Source organism: Hevea brasiliensis, chromosome 14 (assembly GCF_030052815.1).
Source record: "Hevea brasiliensis isolate MT/VB/25A 57/8 chromosome 14, ASM3005281v1, whole genome shotgun sequence".
Classification (NCBI taxonomy): Eukaryota; Viridiplantae; Streptophyta; class Magnoliopsida; order Malpighiales; family Euphorbiaceae; genus Hevea; species Hevea brasiliensis.
Window position 1 is genome coordinate 18,146,997 of NC_079506.1, and position 21,268 is coordinate 18,168,264.

General features: G+C 31.4%; 1 protein-coding gene and 1 non-coding gene across 2 annotated transcripts; one reads left to right on the plus strand and one right to left on the minus strand.

Annotated features, from left to right (window-relative positions):
• Positions 1-7,104: 7,104 nt before the first annotated feature.
• LOC131173548 (small nucleolar RNA R71) lies at positions 7,105-7,211 on the minus strand. Its single transcript, XR_009143864.1, has one exon. It is a non-coding gene; the product is annotated as a small nucleolar RNA R71 (small nucleolar RNA).
• Positions 7,212-17,117: 9,906 nt separating this feature from the next.
• On the plus strand, positions 17,118-19,189 carry LOC110671427 (L-type lectin-domain containing receptor kinase IX.1-like). Its single transcript, XM_058134164.1, has one exon. It carries the CDS (start codon positions 17,148-17,150, stop codon positions 19,101-19,103), a length of 1,956 nt encoding a protein of 651 aa, XP_057990147.1. The 5' UTR covers positions 17,118-17,147; the 3' UTR covers positions 19,104-19,189.
• The last annotated feature ends 2,079 nt before the right edge of the window (positions 19,190-21,268 follow it).

A 21,268-nucleotide genomic window follows, 5' to 3' on the forward strand; every position in this document is an offset into this window, starting at 1 on the left:
TTTTATGTTAATACTGATATGATAGGAAATAAATATTTGTATTTTTTTTTTAATTCTTAAATTTTATGTGATAGAAAAATATTAAAATATATGATAGCAGAGGAAATTTTCAATTTGAATTTGCAGTCCGAGAATTGTTTTCAATTTCCTAATCCGCATATATATATATATATATATATATATATATATATATATATATATATATATATATATATATATATATATATTTATTTTAAATATGTCCCCAATTAGAAAATTACTTTATTACTTTTAATTTATTACTTTTAATACGATTATCAATTTACTCTAATAAAATTGGTCTAATGCAAAATAGAGTAAAGATGCTTATATTAAAATTTTTCAATCTTACGTCATGTTAGTAATAATATATAAAATAATTTTTTTATCATGTCAATTATCGCATTAATTATATCATAGTAAAAAAAATTAAAATTCATACAACATCAATTATCACATCAACAATAATATTAAAATAAATAATATTTTTGTCACATTAATTATCACATCAATATCTAAATAGTTAAAATTAACCAACTGACCAAAATAACACTAAAATTACAAATTATACTAAAATTGACTATAATTAAAAAAAAACCTAATTTTTTATTTTTTTTCCTTACCTTTTGGCCAATAAAATTATAATTTCTTCATTATAAACACACTCCTAGCAGATATAAAAACACACTGCATTTTACTATATAATTTTGTATAAACTTATAAGTTTGATAAGAGCTATAAGACAATTACATAAAAAAAAATTAATAAAACATAAAAAATTTAATCTCTCTCTTTGACAATTTATATTATATTCATGATCTTTTATATTAAAATCAAAATAAATAAATAAAAAATTGGTGCCGACTAACCTTGTTTTTGAATGCACAATATTATATTGAAAAGGAATATTATTATTATTATTATTGATATAAATTTATTGGCAAATTTAATTAGTTAATGTTTTAAAAGATTTCAAATTTGTTTTGCAAGTTTGAAAAAGTTTAATACTCAAACTCGTCAGTGAGCTTAATTATTTATAATAAAGATTTAATTAAAATATTTTTTTTTCAAAGTTAAATAATAATAATAATAATAATAATAATAATAATAATAATAATAATAATAATAATAATAATAATAATATATGGCAGTATAATATAAATTCAGCTAAATAATTACCTAATTTTCAAATCAATCACATTGAGGCATGCAGTCCACAAAATTTCATCACAATGGCTGCAAATCTATTATTCTTTTTCTATGGACAGTAATATTCTCTGTTGAATTATTCTTACACTATGTGATAAAATTTCATCACAATTAATTGCACATGTAATGATCGAGCCAGCCAATTCACTCATATACAAATATGCAAAGCTTATATATGATGGAAATAAAATTATTCAAATAACCTGAAAAAAAAAATTGAATGGGTGAGCATTCAACTCTTGGATATATATTAAATGAAAGAATTTGAGTTCGAGTCACTCGAATATATGTGATATATAAAATGAAATAAAATAAATAAATAAAGAAAAGAACTTGAAAAGGTGTTAAAACGGCTAGTAACTGTGTGTATAGTTGTATGGCTATGGCTATATAAATGATGCCGTGGAACTAAATTTAAAAAAAAAAAATTCTTTATAATTATGCATGGAACCGTTAGACCAAAAGGGAGGCCACGCATATGTATGACAAAAAATAAGGCTTCTCTTTGACATACATTTTGCAAGAAATACAGTAATATATCAAGAGAAAATATAATAAGAAAAGTGTATGAGTGCACCACAATAAGGCTTTATCTTTGTTTTTTTGGGATCTCTCATTTACCTCCTTATGTGGAGCAAATCAAATTCTCCTTGTGTGTTTTTTTTTTGGGATCTCTCAATGTTTTCTTGTTGATATAGAGGCGTGAAAATTCAAACATAGCTCTACTAAGTGAGTTACAGTCACTCAATTAAGACAATTAAACTACAAGTTGCACATCTAAACTTCTAATCTTTCTCGTATTACATTTTAACTTTATTTTTATCGTTAATTATGATATTTATACAACAAAAAAAGAAAAATTCATGATGATGTTATTACCATGGATAGGACAAAATAAAAAAGAAATATTATTTGGGAAAATTCATCAATCTCTTCTTTCCCTTAACTCATCTGTTTCTGGCATGTATTATTTGGAAAATTCTAGTCTAGACCGATCCATCATGATTCAACATAAAAATATATAGAACTCATATATTTAATAGATGAGTACCACCATACATCTTATATTTTGGGTTCATGATAGACTGAGTCTAAGTAAGAAAAAATCATATTATTTTCAACAAAAATAAAAATAAAAAAAAGTTCTCAAAGGTATAGATATAGATGATGCAATTGGATTTTTCATGTTCAAACTTAGTTTTTCATAAACCTAATATATAAAATATATAGTAAAACTTATTATTAAATACATGAATCTCATATATTTATATCTTTAATCTATAAAAGATCGAATCTAAATAAAATTTACTGATGGAAATTAATGAATATTTCAATATAAGAAGAAAATGAGCAAACTGATGAATTTATTTTCTTGCTTGGTTGGGTAGGTGTAGACCTCAGACGCGTTCTCGAAATTTTTATTATTATAATGTATTTTAATTTTCGCATGATAATATCTTGGCATTTATTTAAAAAGATAATTATTGTGATTAAAATTTAACATTTATAATTGTTATGTTTGCATTTTGAATCATTGATATTTTAAAAGTGGATGCTATTTTCAATTTTATTATATAATCCTTTGTTCAAATACAAAGGAAAAAAAAAAAAGAATTTATATGATAAATTATTTCAAATATAATGTATGAATTTTCTTTAAAAAATTATTGAATAAAAGTTAAAAATTTATATAAAATCTATAATTAAATTGAAAAATAACAATTCAATAAACACAAAATCATTACACGTTTCATTAACATATCTTCCAAACTCTTAGGTCTGTCCGGCAATATTAGCTGTTTTAGTACTCTCAGCTATCCAGTACTTGCCAACCGTTTTATTGGCTATAAGTTATTGGCTGTTGTAGTTATTGCCAACTGTCCTAGTTATTGCCAACTGTTCATATCTTCCAAACGTATGAGCTGTTGTAGAGAAGACAAGGTCAATAACAATAATTATTTGATTTACAGTGGAGGAAAATCCCTTTCAAACTTCCTAGAATTGTGAACTCCACTCAATTTCTTTTTATTTAACAATTTAAATCCTTAGTCTACTTGCTTGGATTTTTACATAAAAAAAATAAAAAAATTAATATAAGTAAAAAAAATTCAATATTTCAAAAAAATAAAAAAATTGCTCTTGATCAAAAAATATCTAAGATAATTAAAAAAAAAATTCATTGCAAATCTATTATCTATTTATTGAATTTCCAAAAATATATGTAACAGTAGATAAGTCGAGATAAATAGTATCACTTACTCTGGTTTTTAAGCAGATTCGAACTAAAATTGAAATTAAAACCACAAGTCTCAAGTCCATATAGAAAATCAGAGTAAACCGTGGGGTCCTTGATATAAGATATTAATTTTTTTTAGTGAAAATTTTCTCAGAATCTTCATTAAACGTCGCTTTAAGAAAATGTCAAATTTAGCGATTTCTATTCATATTTTCGGATGTTATTCATTAAACATTTTATGAAGTAGTCTATACGGTTTATTTATTAACAAAATGTTTGAATGAAAAATGAATTTTAGTACATTCTCCAAACATCGAGTGATGTAATGTAATGCATATTATTCAATGCATTTGAACCTTATATATATTAAAAGCAGGATATAATTAAAGTTTGATTTTATTAATAGATTAATCTACGTCATTTAACTTGATTGCTAGTTTTGATAATTCCGTTAATTTATTTTAATTTAAAATAATTTAATTTTTAAAAATTCATTTTATTAATAAAATAGTCTTTTATATTTAAATTTTATATATAAGATTATTTATTTTATTTGCATCATTATAATTCCTGACACGCACAAAGACCAACTGTTCAAAGGAATTTGAAAAATTATTTGCCAAAATGTATGGACTTTGCAGTCGGTCATTTTTATTTTTAATTACAAATTGCATTATACGGCCACTTGCAATACTCTTTTCCATACAGAAAAGTCGGAGTAAACCATAGACCAACTGTTCAAATGAATTAGAAAAATTACTTGTAGGGTACATTTAGGGTTGTACATGGTTTTGAACTGAATTAAAAAATTATATTAAATTAATAAAAATTATATTAAATTAAATTTATATTATTATTTTATTTCTCTATTTTTTCTTAATAATTTTAATTATAAATACATTTAATTATTACCTTACGAATTTTATGTGTATTATTATATTATATAAACTTAATTCATAATTATATTTATATGTTATAGTTAAAAATTACATAATTAATATTACATAACATAGTTGTACTACTATATTATATAATATATTTAATCCTAAATTATATATGTACTTTATAATTAAAAGATTATATAATTTAGGAGTAGTTAAAAAATATATTATATGATGTATTATATAATTTACTTCAAAACTATAATTTTAATTCAATTATGGTTTTTTTTTCTGAAAATAGTTGCATAAAATTATTTCAAAAATTTAGAATTAAATTGAAATTATATCGAATCAAACCGAAATTAAAAAATTACAAACTGCATGATAAGTGCATAATTTATTAATTTTACTCCCATCACATTTAATGTTTCTAGGGTATCTTTATGCCTAATTCAATTGATTAAAGTATAATTATCTATTAGGCATATGTTTAGAGAGTTATTGAAATAATTGTGTTAAATGGAGAAATTTTCAACATTTGCATTAATTTGACTCTTGCTGTATTTTTCAGGATTTTGGTGAAGTCCCAGAACATAGAAGTGTGGAAGGAAACTTGGAAAGGTCGAAGGACAAAGAACCGAGGAAGAAACAAAGTACACGGGTCATGTAAGCACAACCACAGACTCGTGTAACATTCTGCCAGAAAAAATCTAGAGAACCAAGGAAGAAATAAAGTACACGGGCCGTGTAACTTGGCCCGTGTAAATCTTGGAGACCCGTGTAACCTTCTGTGCCAATGCAAGATATACCCATTCAGGTCCAGTAGGTTACACGGCCCTGGGCCGTGTAGTGATACACGGGCCATGTATCCGTCGACAATCAGTCCTGATTTTGCTCCAGTTGCAGTTTTTGACAGAGACTCTAAAAACCTAACCCTAGACCATTTATTATAAATAGAAGAGGCAGCAGCCGACACAAGGGATGATTGAGCAGCCATTCGACAGAGGAAGATCAAAATTTTGTTCACTCTCCATTCACATTCTAGATTTCTTCAATTTTTTTTCTTTAATTTTCTGTAAGCCATGAACATGAGTGGCAAAGTTTTTAATTCAGTTCAAGAGATTCAAGTTCTTTTGCTTGATTTGTGAGACCAAGTTCGTAATTTAATTTATGTCTTTTGAATATCTATTGTTTTCTGATTTCATTGTCTTTGATCTATTGAATGATTTGCTAAAAAGGCCTATTAGTTAATTGTTTGATGTGATCAATTGCTAGTTCATCTTCATAATCCGTAATTGTTGTGTAAGATTGAACATGAGTAGCAATTAGGTTTTATTGATTATGATCCCAGTTTTCGATAATAACCTAAGGAAATAATTGGGTGAATTAAATGATTTGTACTTCATAAATTATTGTTCAGCTTAACTACTTCCTATTCTTAAAGCAGTTATTAATTTGATGAGGATTGCTTAATACCAATTCAGTTAATAATTAGAGTCAACAAGAGTGTTGGGCTCGAATTGATGAGTATAGGGAAGTCAGGGGTTTACCTCGCTGTTTGGTAAATCTACGTTAAGTATTCAATAAGAGATAACTGTATTTCTTTTGTCTATGATCAAATCAATGCATTGGAATGAGAATTACCTTGGACTGAAGTTCATTTAATTTGAGAGTTTCATATTTAATTTTAGTTCTTAATTTCTGATTTCTGATTTCTTCTTTGGACTGCGAATTACCTCTCCCCCAACCTTTGTTTCTTTCTTTACACAAGTGCATGAAATTTTAGTAATTTAGTCTCTAGGGTTCGACCTGGATTTACCACTTGCTGCAGAAAATATTTTATAGCTGGTAATTTCAGTTAATTTAAATTTTGGTGGATTCGACAACCATTAAGAATTTTGGCGCCATTGTCGGGGACTGAAATTTATTGGAATTCATGTTTTTGGTGTTAGATATTCTGTTATTAATTTTGTTTTGTGAGTTGTTGCTGTTTTCAGGTTTTCAAAAAGAAAAAAAAATTAATTTACGGTGTTACTATTCATTAAGAAGTTTGGTTGAATTTGGAGGGCAGCCCATACCTATTTTGAAGGAAACGATGCTCTAATCAAGACCAATCAATCCATAGGATTCTTCGGCCCCACCATCTTGAGGCCAAATTTTATTGTTTTCTAGGGTTTTGAGGCATTTTTCTTTTCTTACTTTGATTTCTTTTTGTATATGATAAGAACTTCTCAATTTGGTGAGTTGATCTTTGATCCAGAAGTAGAAAAAACACCTAAATAGTTGAGAAAATTGGCTAAGTAGGCTAAGCAGATTCCGAGTACATCTGAAGGAGTCCAATCTCTAAGGGGGTTAAGTTCAGATTCAGATTTGGATTCAAATTTTGAAAATGAAACCATGGCTGCTAGAACCTTGAAAGAGTTGGCTGCTCTTGATCTAAATCAATAGCCTTTGTGTATTCAATACCCTGCTTTAAATGTTGCTTTTGAGTGAAAATCTGGACTAATCCATTTGTTGCCTAAGTTTCATGGTCTTGCAGGTGAGGATCCACATAAGCATTTAAAAGAATTTCATGTTGTGTGTTCCAGCATGAAACCTCAAGGAGTTTCAGAGGATCAAATAAAGCTTCGAGCTTTTCCTTTCTCACTAGAAGGCACAGTTAAGGATTGGTTGTATTACCTTCCTTCTGGATCTGTCAACTCATGGAATGGGATGAAGCAAATATTTTTGGAGAAGTATTTTCCTGCTTCCCTTGCTGCCAATATAAGAAAAGAAATTTGTGGCATCCGACAGTACAATGGAGAGAGCTTGTATAAGTATTGGGAACGATTTAAGAAACTGTGTGCAAGCTGTCCCCATCATCAAATAAGTCAGTAGCTTCTGATTCAGTATTTCTATAAAGGACTTCTACCAATGGACTGCAGTATGATAGATGCTGCTAGTGGAGGAGCTTTGGTTGACAAGACACCAGAAGAGGCAAGGAGGCTGATTGCTAACATGGTAGCAAATTCTCAGCAGTTTGGAATGAGAATGAATCACACACCTATGAAGGTTAATGAGGTAAGTACATTTAACCTTGAGAAACAGATTTCTGATTTAACATCTTTGGTGAGGTAGTTAGCTGTAGGGAATATGCAAACTATTAAGGTATGTGGGATTTGTTCGGGTTCGAGTCATGCTACTGACATGTGTCCTGCGTTACAAGAGGATGAATCAATGCAACATGCTAATGCAATAGGACATTATGAACAGCCACAACGTAGGTATGATCCATGTTATAGTACTTATAATCCAGGATGGCGAGATCATCCCAATCTGAGTTATGGGAATCAACCGGTGCAAAACCGATACCAACAGCAGAGACAAGTGAATCAACCACCTCCACCTCCCTTAAATTAAGGTATGTCACTTGATGAAATTGTTAAGGCTTTGGCTAACAATACACAACAGTTTCAACAGGAGACCAAAAATAGCATTTAAAACATAGAGAGGCAGATTGCTCAGTAAGCCTCATCTGTGAGTAAGCTGGAAGCTCAAGGTTCTGGAAAGCTTCCATCACAAACAATCATGAACCCCAAAGAAAATGCGAGTGCTATAGTGTTGCGGAGTGGGAAAGAAGTTGATAATCAGACTTCACATGAGCCAATAAAAAAAGAAGAAGTAAGGGGCAAAAGAATATGAAGTTCCTGAAGTTGAGGTAAATACTGAACCTAAACTGAATAAGGTTAATAATTCTGTTCATTTGGTCATTTTGCCCAGGCACAATTGGTGCTACCCAGATTTGGTCAATTTTTAGGGCATCGTAAGTTTAGTTTCTGGACAGGGTTCCTTCATCAAAGTTGTGACATTATGTGTCTAATTTTATGTCCAATTGGCCTTGCACCAATTGAACCTACACAACCCAAGTTATAGCTGCCCAAACATGCTGGACTCACATCCAGACCTGTAGGGCACTCAAGGCAGCACCTCTAACCTCAATTCCCATGGCACAATTCACTTCAATTCCTACTCAAACATAACCAAATGATCACTAATTGACCATTAGAATTTCCTTTCACTAATACATGAGCAAAACCCTAGGTTTTTCCCAAACCCTAACTCTAACAATTTCAATTCTCTAAACAATCCATGAATTAAAACACCAAAATCATGTTCAATGGCAGCTATACACAACTATTATGCAATCAAATTGGCACTAACCTTGTTAGAGCTAACTCCCAAGCTTGCAAAACCTTCCTTTTTCCTTCTTCTTTTCGCTAGCTAGAGAGAGTTTAAGGGGTGAGGAAAAATTTTAATGAAGAGAGTGAGGGATTTTGAGGTGAAATGGAGTGAGGTATAAAGCTTGATAAAGCTTTAATGGAGGAATGGGCGAGAGATGGGTTTCGGCTGGGTTGAGAGGTAAGGGATGATAGAATTTTTCTTCTTTAATTTCAGCCCATTTTACTCTTTTAAGTTAGCTTATCTAATTGTGATAAGTGGGAACAATTTTAATTGCATCACTTGATGTCATTATTTGATTTTAATTTCCATTTAGTTTATTTTTCTTTCTTTTCTTTATTACTCATTTTAATTTTATTTTTAGCAATGTTTATTTATATTTTATGTCATATAATTTATTTACTAAATTGGATAAGTTGGTCAAAAATCATTTCTGAAGACGAAATGATCAAAATGCCCTCTGTTTGGTTTAACGAGTTAAAATTGTGTGTACCAATTGAAAAATTTTCTTAGCATTCTAATGCCATCGAAACCTCAATGACTCTTCTCTGGAGTTCCAAAAATCATTTCATGAATTTTCTCCCTAGTTTAGGGCTTCTAGCTGCGAAGACCGCAACTTCCCATTAGGTTACCCATCGCTAGGGCACCGGCTTATTTAACTTGGTTGTATTTTATTTCTAAAATTTTTTCTACATTTTTCTTATTAATATTTGAGTTAATTATGGCTCCTCACTTTAGTCTAAATATTTTTCCAGACGTTCTAGCTATCTGGACCGACATCGGTCACCTAAACAGTAGAATGTACAGAATTGCTATAGTGAGGGTGTTACAACTCTTCCCCTCTAATTTAAATTTCGTCCTGGAAATTTACCTGATGCAAATAGTTGAGGAAACTGTTGCCTCATCGTCTCTTCACTTTCCCAAGTTGCCTCCTCAGTGTTGTGGTGCTTCCAAAATACTTTCACCAGTGGAATCTGTTTATTCCTCAACTCTTTCACTTTCCGAGCCAGGATCCGTATGGGTTCTTCTTCATATGTCAAATCCGGTTGTACTTCAATTTCTTCTATGGAGATGACATGTGAAGGATCTGAGCGGTATATTCTTAGCATAGATACGTGGAACACATTATGGATCATGTCCAGTTCTGGTGGTAAAGCTAGCTTATAGGCCACTGGACCCACACGTTCAATGACTTCATATGGGCCAATGAACCTAGGGCTTAACTTACCTTTTCTTCCAAACCTCAGTACCTTCTTCCACGGTGACATCTTGAGGAACACTTTGTCGCCAACTGCATATTCTATTTCTTTTCTCCTCAGGTCGGCATAGGATTTCTGTCTGTTAGAGGTAACTTTCAAATTAGCTTTAAAAAAACTCTACTTTCTCCTCAGTCTGTTTCACTAGGTCTGGCCCTACCAGTTTATCTTCACCCAATTCAGTCTAATACACTGGGGTTCTACATTTCCTCCCATACAATGCTTCATATGGGGCCATTTGGATGCTAGCTTGGTAGCTATTGTTGTATGCAAATTCTGCCAGTGGGAGGTATCTATCCCAACTTCCCTCAAACTCAATAACACAACTCCTCAGCATATCCTCAAGGACCTACCATATATTTCATGTTATTATTATCATTTCAGTTCAATATTTGTATAAATTCAATTGGTTTCAATGTTTATCTAGATTACTCTTTCTAATTGCCCATCCATCTGAGGATGAAAAGCTGTGCTAAAGTGGAGTTGTGTACCCAAGGATTCATGTAACTTCTTCCAAAATCTCGATGTAAACCTTGGGTCTCAATCAAAGATGATGGAAAGTGAAATTCCATGCAGCCTAACTATCTCACTGATATATAATTCTGCTAACTTCTCTAGTGAGTAGTCAGTCCTAACTGGCAGAAAGTGTGCTGACTTCGTCAATCTATCTACTATCACCCATATTGCATTATGCTTCTTCTGGGTGAGAGGTAGACCACTTACAAAATCCATGGTGACCTGATCCCATTTCCATTCAGGTATACGTATAGGGTGTAGCAAACCCGATGGAACTTGATGTTCTCCTTGACTTGCTGACATGTCAAGCATTTAGTCACATAGTCAGCTATATCCTTCTTCATACCAGGCCACCAATACTGAAGCTTCAGGTCATGATACATTTTTGTACTTCCTAGGTGCATAGCATAAACACTGGTGTGTGCCTCCTTTAGAATACTGACTTTCAATTCCCCATCATCTGGTACACACACTCTTCCTTTGTAGTACAGACACCCATCTGCTTTCACCTCATAGTCAGTTGCTTTCCCTTCTAAGATTTTGCTCATAGTAGCCATTAACTTCTCATCTACCTTCTGCCCATTTAAAATATATTGTAGCAGGTTTGGCCGCACTTGCAACTCAGCCAAAATAGCTCCATCTCGAGCCAAGGATAGAGGGCATTCAATGATCTCAAAGCTGTGATGGATTTTCTGCTCAAAGCATCAGCAACTACATTTGCCTTCCCAGGATGGTGGTTAATCACACAATCATAGTCCTTCAGAAACTCAATCCATCGCCTCTGTCTAAGGTTGAGCTCCTTCTGGGTTGGCAAATATTTTAGACTTTCGTGGTATGAGCAAACCTGATGGAACTTGATGTTCTGCCTTAACTTGCTGACATGTCAAGCATTTAGTCACATAGTCAGCTATATCCTTCTTCATACCAGGCCACCAATACTGAAGCTTCAGGTCATGATATATTTTTGTACTTCCTGGGTGCATAACATAAAGACTAGTGTGTGCCTCCTTTAGAATACTTACTTTCAATTCTCCATCATCTGGTACACACACTCTTCCTTTGTAGTACAGACACTCATCTGCTTTCACCTCATAGTCAGTTGCTTTCCCTTCTAAGATTTTGCTTATAGTAGCCATTAACTTCTCATCTACCTTCTGCCCATTTAAAATTTGCTGTAGCCGGTTTGGCCTCACTTGCAACTCAGCAAAAATAGCTCCATCTCGAGCCAAGGATGGACGGGCATTCAATGATCTCAAAGCTGTGATGGATTTTCTGCTCAAAGCATCAGCAACTACATTTGCCTTCCCAGGATGGTAGTCAATCACACAATCATAGTCCTTCAGGAGCTCAATCCATCGCCTCTGTCTAAGATTGAGCTCCTTCTGGGTTAGCAAATATTTTAGACTTTTATGGTCTGTGTAAATGTAACACTTTTCACCATACAAGTAGTGCCTCCATATCTTCGGTGCGAAGATAATTGCTACAAGTTCTAAATCATGAGTAGGGTAGTTTTGTTCTTGTGGCCTTAGCTGCCTAAAAGCATAGGCGACCACCTTCCCCTCTTGCATCAATACACACCCTAACCCATTAAGCGAGGCATCACTATAGACCACAAAGTCCTTTCCCGACACTGGCTGTGTTAACACTGGTGCCTCTATCAACATAGCCTTCAACTTCTTAAAACTGACCTGACACTTGTCATTCCAGTCAAATCTGATATTCTTGTGTAACAACTTGGTCATTGGAGCAGCTATTAAAGAAAATCCCTTCACAAATCTTCTATAATACCCAGCTAGCCCCAAGAAGCTTCTGACCTCAATTGTATTTCTGGGAGGCTTCCATTCCATCACTGCTTCTATTTTCTTGGGATCCACTCTAATCCCATCAGCTGACACTATGTGTCCAAGGAATGCAATCTCATTCAACCAGAAGTCACACTTGGATAATTTAGCATACAACTTCTTTTCTCTCAGGGTTTGCAGAACAATCCTCAAATACTCATCATGTTCTTCCCAGGTCTTGGAATATACCAAAATATCATCAATAAAGACCACTATGAACCGATCTAGATATGGATGGAAGATATGATTTATAAGGTCCATGAATGCTGCTAGTGCATTTGTTAGGCCAAAGGGCATCACCAGGAACTCATAATGCCCATACCAGGTCCTGAATGTAGTCTTTGGCACATCTGCATCCTTCACCCTCAACTGATGATACCCTGATCTGAGATCAATTTTAGAAAATACTTCTGCTCCCTTCAATTGATCAAACAGATCATCAATTCTAGGCAACGGATACTTGTTCTTCATAGTCACTTTATTCAAGTGCCGGTAATCGATGCATAATCTCAATTTCCCATCTTTTTTCTTTACAAACAGCACTGGAGCTTCCCATGGTGACACACTGGGGTGTATGAATCCCTTATCCAGTAACTCCTGCAACTGGATTTTCAACTCCTTTAACTCAGTAGGTGCCATCCTATTAGGAGATATAAAGATTGGTGTTGTACCCGGTAGTATCTCAATAGCAAATTTGACTTCCCTTTCTAGTGGCAAACTAGGCAATTCTTCAGGGAACACATCTGGGAAGTCTTTTACTATGGGCATGTCATACAGATCTGTCTTAGCTTGCCTAGTATCCACCACATGTGCTAGGTAGGCTTCACAGCCTTTTCTCATCAGTTTTCTTGCAATTGTGGCTGAGATGACATTGGATAAGAAATCTGTCAATTCCCCCACAACTGTGATCTCATTACCTTCAGGAGTTTTCAAGCAAATTCTCTTCAATTTACAATCAACCATTGCCTGATGACGTGACAACCAGTCCATTCCCAAAATCACATCAAACTCATGGAAAGGCAATTCAATCAGGTCTGCTAAGAATTCATACCCCTAAATCCTTAACAGGTAACCTTTGTACACTTTGTTCACCACTACACTATGGCCTAATAGATTAGTGACCAGAATGTCTTGGTCACTCTCACCTACTAGTATCCCCCTTTCTACGGGTAGGTTGATACAAATGTATAAATGAGTGGATCCTGGATCCACCAATACATGCACAGATGTGTTGTAGAGGGAGAACATACCCCTGATAACATCCGGGGCATCTTGCTCTTCCTGAGCTCTCATGGTATAAGCTCTGGCAGGTGCTCTAGCCTCTGGCCTCTCGGCTGGCTCAGATGCAGGTCTTTGTGATGGACCAGCTGCCTCAGATTTACTGGACTTCCTACCCCTTTGAGGTGCAGGGGTAGGTCTATCTATTTGTGCTAGAGCAGTTGTGGCAGTTCTGCGTGGACAGTTCCTTAACTGATGCTCTATCGACCCACACCTTAGGCAAAAACCCGTCACTCTCCAACACTCCCCCTTATGCCATTTCAGGCAATGTGGACAAGCAGAAGATGCTGGGGCTCTCCAAGGTGTGAACTGTGGCCTGGGCCCTTGGAACTGACCCTGACCTTGAGGCTAACCTAAACTCTGAGCAGGTGGACCTCTGAACTTCTTTCCATGTGTAAGAGATGAGCTAGACTGACCTGGACCCCTCTTTTGCTGTCTCTCTCTTCTAGTCTGCTCACTTATTCTGACTTTCTCAACTTTTACTGTAGCTTCGACTAACTTAGTGAAGTATGTGATTCCCAAGGCAGTAATCATTATCTTTATGTTGTCATTTAGCCCATCTTCAAATCTTTTACACCTTTCGGCCTCATTAGGGACTATCTCCCTTCCATAACGACTTAATCTAACAAATTCTTTTTCATACTCTGCCACTGTCAGCTGTCTCTGCCTCAGGTTAATGAATTCTCTTCTTCTTTCTTCCAGATATACACTACCCACATATTTCTTTTTGAACTCTGAGAGGAAGAAGCCCTAAGTTATTTTTTCTGGCTGTACTTCACTAGACACTGTATCCCACAATTGATATGCATCATCTTGTAGTAGAGATACAGCAGCTTCTAAGTTTTACTCTGGAGTGCAGTGGAGTTGTTTCAAAACCCTTCCTATTCTATTTAACCAGTTCTCAGCTGCAATAGAATCATCTTCTCTCTTGCTAAAGAAATCCACTGCTCCAAATTTTCTCAATTATAATTAAGTTAAGAATCTTAATAAGAAATTATAACTAAAATAAGACTTTAATGAAATAAAAAAAAAATTCTAAATGTATGAGTTGTTTTAAAAAAATAATAATAAACTTCATTAATTAATTAGAGAATAAATAAGTGAAATTGTGAAAATATAAAAATATTCTTAATTTTTATATTATTTATAATATTGAAATTTTTAATGCTATAAAAAATAATTAAGTAAACATATTTAAAAAGAATTAAAAAATAGGTTAAAAATAAAATCAACAAAATGAATTGTTAAAATAATATAAAATATATAAGAAAATATATCAACTCTAAAAAAAGTTAAATTTATTTATAATTAATTGATATATCACTTTTGTTCACACATATAGGGGTGAGCATTATTCCGTTTAAACTGAATAAACCAAACCAAATGGTCTTAATTTGGTAATTTGGTTTGATTTTTAAGATAATTATATTTGATTTTATATTTTAAGAATTTCGATTATTTTGGTTCGGTTCGATTTTAAAGAGAAAAAAATTGGTTGAACCGAATTGAACTGAATAGTTTTATTAATTTTTAAATTAATTTATTTTTATGAAAATTTATGAATTATATGCAACTTTATATATATAAATTGTTTAATTTCATTGATTAATAGTTATTAGGTTTAAATTAAGGTTAAAATCAGACCAAATAACTTGAAAATCAATTCTAAATTAAAAAATAATCAAAATTTAAAACCGATCGATTTGAACCAAACCAAATCAAATTGAAATTGAGCGGTTTGATTCGATTCAATTTTTTATTCATATCAGTTTTGTTCATTTATAAAATATAGTATTTGAGTTTTAATGATTCAATTCAATTCGGTTCAGTTCGATTCTATTTGGTTTGAAACGAATGCTTACCCCTACACACACATATATATTCTTAATTTGTAAGAAAAATATATTCTTATAATAATTTTTAACAAAATAAACTTGACATTAACACTAATTGAAATAAAAAAAATTACCATGTCTGCATTACATAAATGATGTAACGTCATAAAATCTCATATTAAGAACATATTATTATAAATGTAAACTAATTAAAGTATGAGTATATCAATCAAATAAGAAACTGTAAATTTGAAAATTTTAAATCATTGGGTATATTTTAGTAGTTATCTCTTATTTCTAATCTACAAATAAATATTATCTTTCATTATATACTTTACTTTTTAATATTTTATATTTGATTTTTTCACTTATAATGCGTATAACTAATTTATTTTTTATAGGGATTTTAAAATTGAAATTGTTATATTTAATAATAAGGCTAACATTTTTTAAAGATTCTTGCTTTTTTTAACGTTTATGAAAAGTTTGAACTGTGTCTCACTCAATTTACTGCAGTGGTCGAAAAATATATTACACCAATTCCTCAAGAAATGTTGAGATATAATTTCAAAATTTTTAATAATATAAACGATTATGTTAAATAAAAAAAATATAGTTCATTTTCCTTTTTAAATTGTAAAATTAGCTTATATTATATCTTAAATATTATAGCGATTTAATGATTTTTTTATATAAATTTTTTTGATATACATAATTATTCATATCAAATCAATATATAAAACTAAAAGTGAGAGTAAAAAAGATATCATAATTATTATCAAAAAGTAATTATAATTCTAATATTTTTATTTTTATTATTTTTATTTTATTTATTTAATTTTATTACTAGTTAGATTGAAATAATAAATTTTCATTTTATAATACATAAAAAATTTTAAATATATATATATATATATATATATATATAAATTAAATTACGAGTAATTGGGATACACCATGTGCATAACACGGTAGTTCAAAAAAAAAAAAGTATAATTAAGATGAAAAAATACTATTTTGTCTCTTTTAATCTGGAACAAGTTGATGCGCAAAGATTCTTAAAAAAAAAAATCATAATGGTCGTTGTTATTATTATTATTATTATTTGACCAAAAGTTGACATGGTAGTTAAGACATATGGTCTACACGGTTTATTTATTAAACATCTGGTGATGTAACGTAAGTATATTACTTAATGCCCAACCGCTAGCTTTTTATGCAAAAATGAGTTCATTTCAAAATAATTTCAAAGTACGTAATTACTTATTGAATTTCCAAAAGTCTATGTGGTGGTAAATAAGTCAAGGTAGTTATTAATAATTATTTATGTTGTCTAAATTAATTGTTAATTTTATTAACATCATCAACTTTTCTTTTTTCAATTTAAAATGATTTATCTTTTAAAATTTTATTTTATTAATAAAATAGTTTTTATATTAATATTTTATATACAAGTAATTATTCATTTTATTTGTATCGTTACAATTCCTGATATGCACAAAGACCAACTATTCAAATGAATCAGAAAAATTACTTACAGCTCGCGGGATGTATGGGCTTTTCATGAAAAAAAAAAAAAAAAGTAAACTGCGGAGTCATTCACATAAGACGTCAATTTTTTTAGTGAAATGTCAAAGGAAATGTCAAATTTTAAAGGAAATGTCAAATTTAGCGATTTCCTTTCACATTTTTGGATGTTATTCATTGAATATTCTATGGAGTAGTTACATTTCTGGACTCTATTTAAAATAATATACGCCTAATTATATGGTAATTTTTCTAAATGTATATATATACCCGATTGTTTCAATGTTTGAAATCTCACATCTTTTTCTTGATATTATTGTCTTTCCTTCAATATGGTTGTCAGATTCAGAACGTCTAGTTTCCATCACGTCTTATCCTGGTTTTTGTTATTCCTTCATCTTCCTTTTTTGTATGCAATTTCATTCAATTACCCTGATTTCACAAACCCTCAAAACCTGAACTTATCCGGCGATGCTTCCATCTCCAATGGAATTCTATCACTCACCAGAAACAGAGCTGACTCTAAGCTTATTGATAGTGTTGGCCGAGCTGTGTACGCCCAAGAGATGCACCTCTGGGATGGAGCTACTGGCCAAGTTGCAGACTTTGATACTCGTTTTTCCTTTAACATATCGATGCTTCAACCTCCGAATGGAGGCGATGGGTTGGCCTTCTTCCTCGCTCCTAATGGCTCTCAAGTTCCAGATCATGCTTGGGGGGAGTGCCTTGCTCTGATCAGCAATTGTTCTTCTTTCAACACCACAGGAAAAGCAATAGTAGCTGTTGAGTTCGATACTTATCAGAACTCTTGGGATCCCAGTGATAATCATGTAGGAATTAATGTGAAGTCCATCAGGTCAGTAGCCTACAGTAATTTGAGTAGAAGTATTAAAAATGGATCCAAGGCTAATGCGTGGGTGACTTATGATTCTCAAACAAGAAATTTGAGTTTGTTCTTGACTTACGATGATAATCCGGTTTTCAATCGGAACTATTCTGGCCTTTCATATGAAATTGATCTGTCTAAGGTTTTGCCTGAGTGGGTCACTGTTGGGTTTTCATCTTCAACTGGTTATCGCACAGAGTTGCATAACATTCTTTCATGGGCGTTCAACTCAACTGAAATTTCATCCAAGCCAGACGGAGGCGGAAAGAGCATGAATATAATAATTGGTAGTGTGATTGGTGGACTTTTTGCTATTGGTGGGTTGATCTCAATATTAATATTTTCTTGGAGGAGAGACATGAGGAAGAAAGAAGAAGATGTTGAATCAAATGATTCCATGGGTCATGAATTCGAGCAAGGAACAGGGCCTAAGAGGTTCTCTTATGAAGAATTGGTTCAAGCCACAAATAACTTTGCGGAAGAAGGGAAACTTGGGCAGGGAGGATTCGGAGGAGTTTATAGAGGTTACTTGTCTGATTTAAGTGTGGCAGTGAAAAGAGTCTCTAAAGGGTCTAAACAAGGAAGAAAGGAATACATGTCCGAAGTGAAGATCATTAGCAAATTGAGGCACAAAAATCTTGTGCAACTTGTGGGTTGGTGCCATGAAAAGGGTGAGTTCCTTCTTATCTATGAGTTCATGCCTAATGGAAGTCTTGACTCTCATCTCTTTAAAAGAGAAAATATGCTATCTTGGAAAGTAAGGTACAAGATAGCAGTTGGTTTAGCCTCAGCTCTGCTCTATCTCCATGAAGAATGGGTACAATGTGTAGTGCATAGAGACATTAAATCAAGCAATGTGATGTTGGATTCAAATTTCAACACCAAGCTTGGAGATTTTGGCCTGGCAAGGCTCATAGATAATGAGCTAGGCCTCAAGACTACAGGGTTAGCCGGAACGTTCGGTTACATGGCACCTGAATACATTAGGACGGGGAAAGCTAGTAAAGGGTCAGATGTGTTCAGTTTTGGTGTGGTGGCCCTGGAAATTGCATGTGGGAGGAGATCAATGGAAGCAAGGAATGAAGAGGCTCAGATTTCATTGGTGAGTTGGGTTTGGAAAGCATATGGAAATGGGAGGATTCTTGATGTTGCTGATAGGAGATTGGGTATGGACTTCAATGTAGAACAAATGGAATGCTTGTTAACTGTTGGGCTGTGGTGTGCTCACCCAGATTTCAATCTGAGGCCATCGATAAGGCAAGCATTGCAGGTTCTTAATTTTGAAGCAGCATTGCCTAATCTTCCTGCGCAGATGCCTATTCCAAAATATGACGTGCCTACCTCTTCAACTAGCTTAGGAGAACCTTCACTCTCTACTTCATCTCTTCTCGTGGGTCGATAAACTAACTCCTAGGTTCTCAGTTTTAACTTGTAATTTTTTTTGTTAATTTATCTATCATTTGAAGAAGAGAAAATTGATCTTCTTAATTATTTTGTCAGTTCTCTCATTCATTGATTTAATTACTGTTACAGAAGTAACCCTTTTCAAATTTTTTTAATAAAAAATTTAATAATTCATTAATAAAAATTATAAAATAAGTACAACATAATTTTTTATAAAAAAAAAAGAAAATACAAATATTGACGAAATTAAATTAATTAATTTAAATAACTATCCTTTATTTTTATGTATAAATAACTTAAATTAATTTGTAATTTTACATATTTAATTTTATTTACAAATTCTACTAGTTTGATTCAAAACTAACTAATTCCATACATGAAATATGATCATAATTTTTTTTTTTTATTTATAGATACCAAACAGGCCCTGTGTAATGGTGCCAATAGAAGAACAGTATGAAATAATAAATTATACGCTTAATTACATGTTTAATGGGTCAAAAGATAAGGGGAGAAAAAGGATCAATCATAGGAGAGGCCTCCCGCTGTAGTGGTGAGTTGGGCTCCAGCAAGTCAACTGGAGGGCTGCCAAAAGTTATGCCAATTTTATACGTCTGACACTCTTATAAGCAGTGACATATGACATTTAGATTTGGAAGAATAATGATACATGTAAAATTTCTTGTATTTAAATTTAGAAGGCTAATTATATACGTAATATTTCTATCAATAATATAATTATTATGCATGATTAAGGGACAAACTTTTGATCTGATAAAAATATTAATGCGCATTTAATATAATTACTATTATAACTCCTATTTAATAATAATAATAATAATAATAATAATAATAATAATAATAATAATTTATATTCTAAAACTTTATATAACTCTATCCACATAATTGAATAAAAAATAAAAACTAAAACCAAAACTTAAACGAGAAGTTTTTTAATTTTAAAAATATTTTGTAATTGTTATTTGTAACGAGCGACGCTTTTCAAGTCCAAATGTTCATGATCTTTTTATCGTATTTATTAATGCAAAAATACATTTTTAAAATTATTATTTATATTTATTATTAGAATTTTAAATTTTATAGAGCTTAAATTCAAATAATATTAAAATTAATAAATAATTAAAATACTGAAATATAAAATTTTTAAAATCAAACTCTAAAATTTTGAAAATGCATACTCATTCAATAAAATTTCATTTAATTTTTTTTATCAAAATATAAAAAATATATATTAAAGTTAAAATTTCAATAATGAAATTTTATTAATTATTAATTAAAAAAAATTATAACCACTTAAATGATAAGATAATTATATTATTAAATTTTCTCAGTAATTTATTAACAACAACATTGAATTTTTATATTATTTATTTAGTTTTTTAATCTCATCTTTCTATACCTAATGAATATTATTATATCAAAAAATAATAATTTTATATATTTATAAAATTAATTAAAAATTACTAGGGAGGTTGAATTTTTTTCTTAAATATTTTTTAGTTGAGTTAATCTCTGTGTGATTATCAATTTTAATAACAAATTGAAGATAAAACAAAAATATTAAATGATATTACCACCAAAATGAAAATATCACAAAGTATATATTTCTATATATATTCTCTATAATATAGTTATTGTCATAGTTATTCAAACTAATACTATAATAAATTATTATTTATAATTTTTATTACTGAAAAAAATTCTGAGCTTGGCCCCCTTGAATTCGTTTATGGGGATAATAGAACGAGGCCCAATCATATATATTGGCACCAAAGGGGCAGCTGCAAGACTACTACATTTACAAGTGGGTGTGAACTTCATAGTTATTTTTGTTTTCTGCACTAGAGTTATTGATGTTTAAAAATTGATTGGCTGATTTGATTTTGAATTTGGATTTTATTTTAAAAATTTTGGAATTAATGTAGTGTTATGATGTTATTTGAAATAATAATATTAAAAAATATATATTTTAAAAATAATATTTTTTTTTTGGGGGAAATTTTGGGTTGAAATAGTCCAAAATCAGAAGGTCTAGCTTATTCAGCACAAAACTAAAATTTAAGCTTAATTGGACTTCCCCATAAGCAGAGGAAGCAAATTAAATTTCCGGTGAAACGAAAATGGAAAGATAATGCTGATATT

What these genes read in the sequence shown, in the direction of transcription:
- LOC110671427 (XM_058134164.1), top strand. Translation starts at nt 17,148, where the DNA reads ATGGTTGTCAGATTCAGAACGTCTAGTTTCCATCACGTCTTATCCTGG.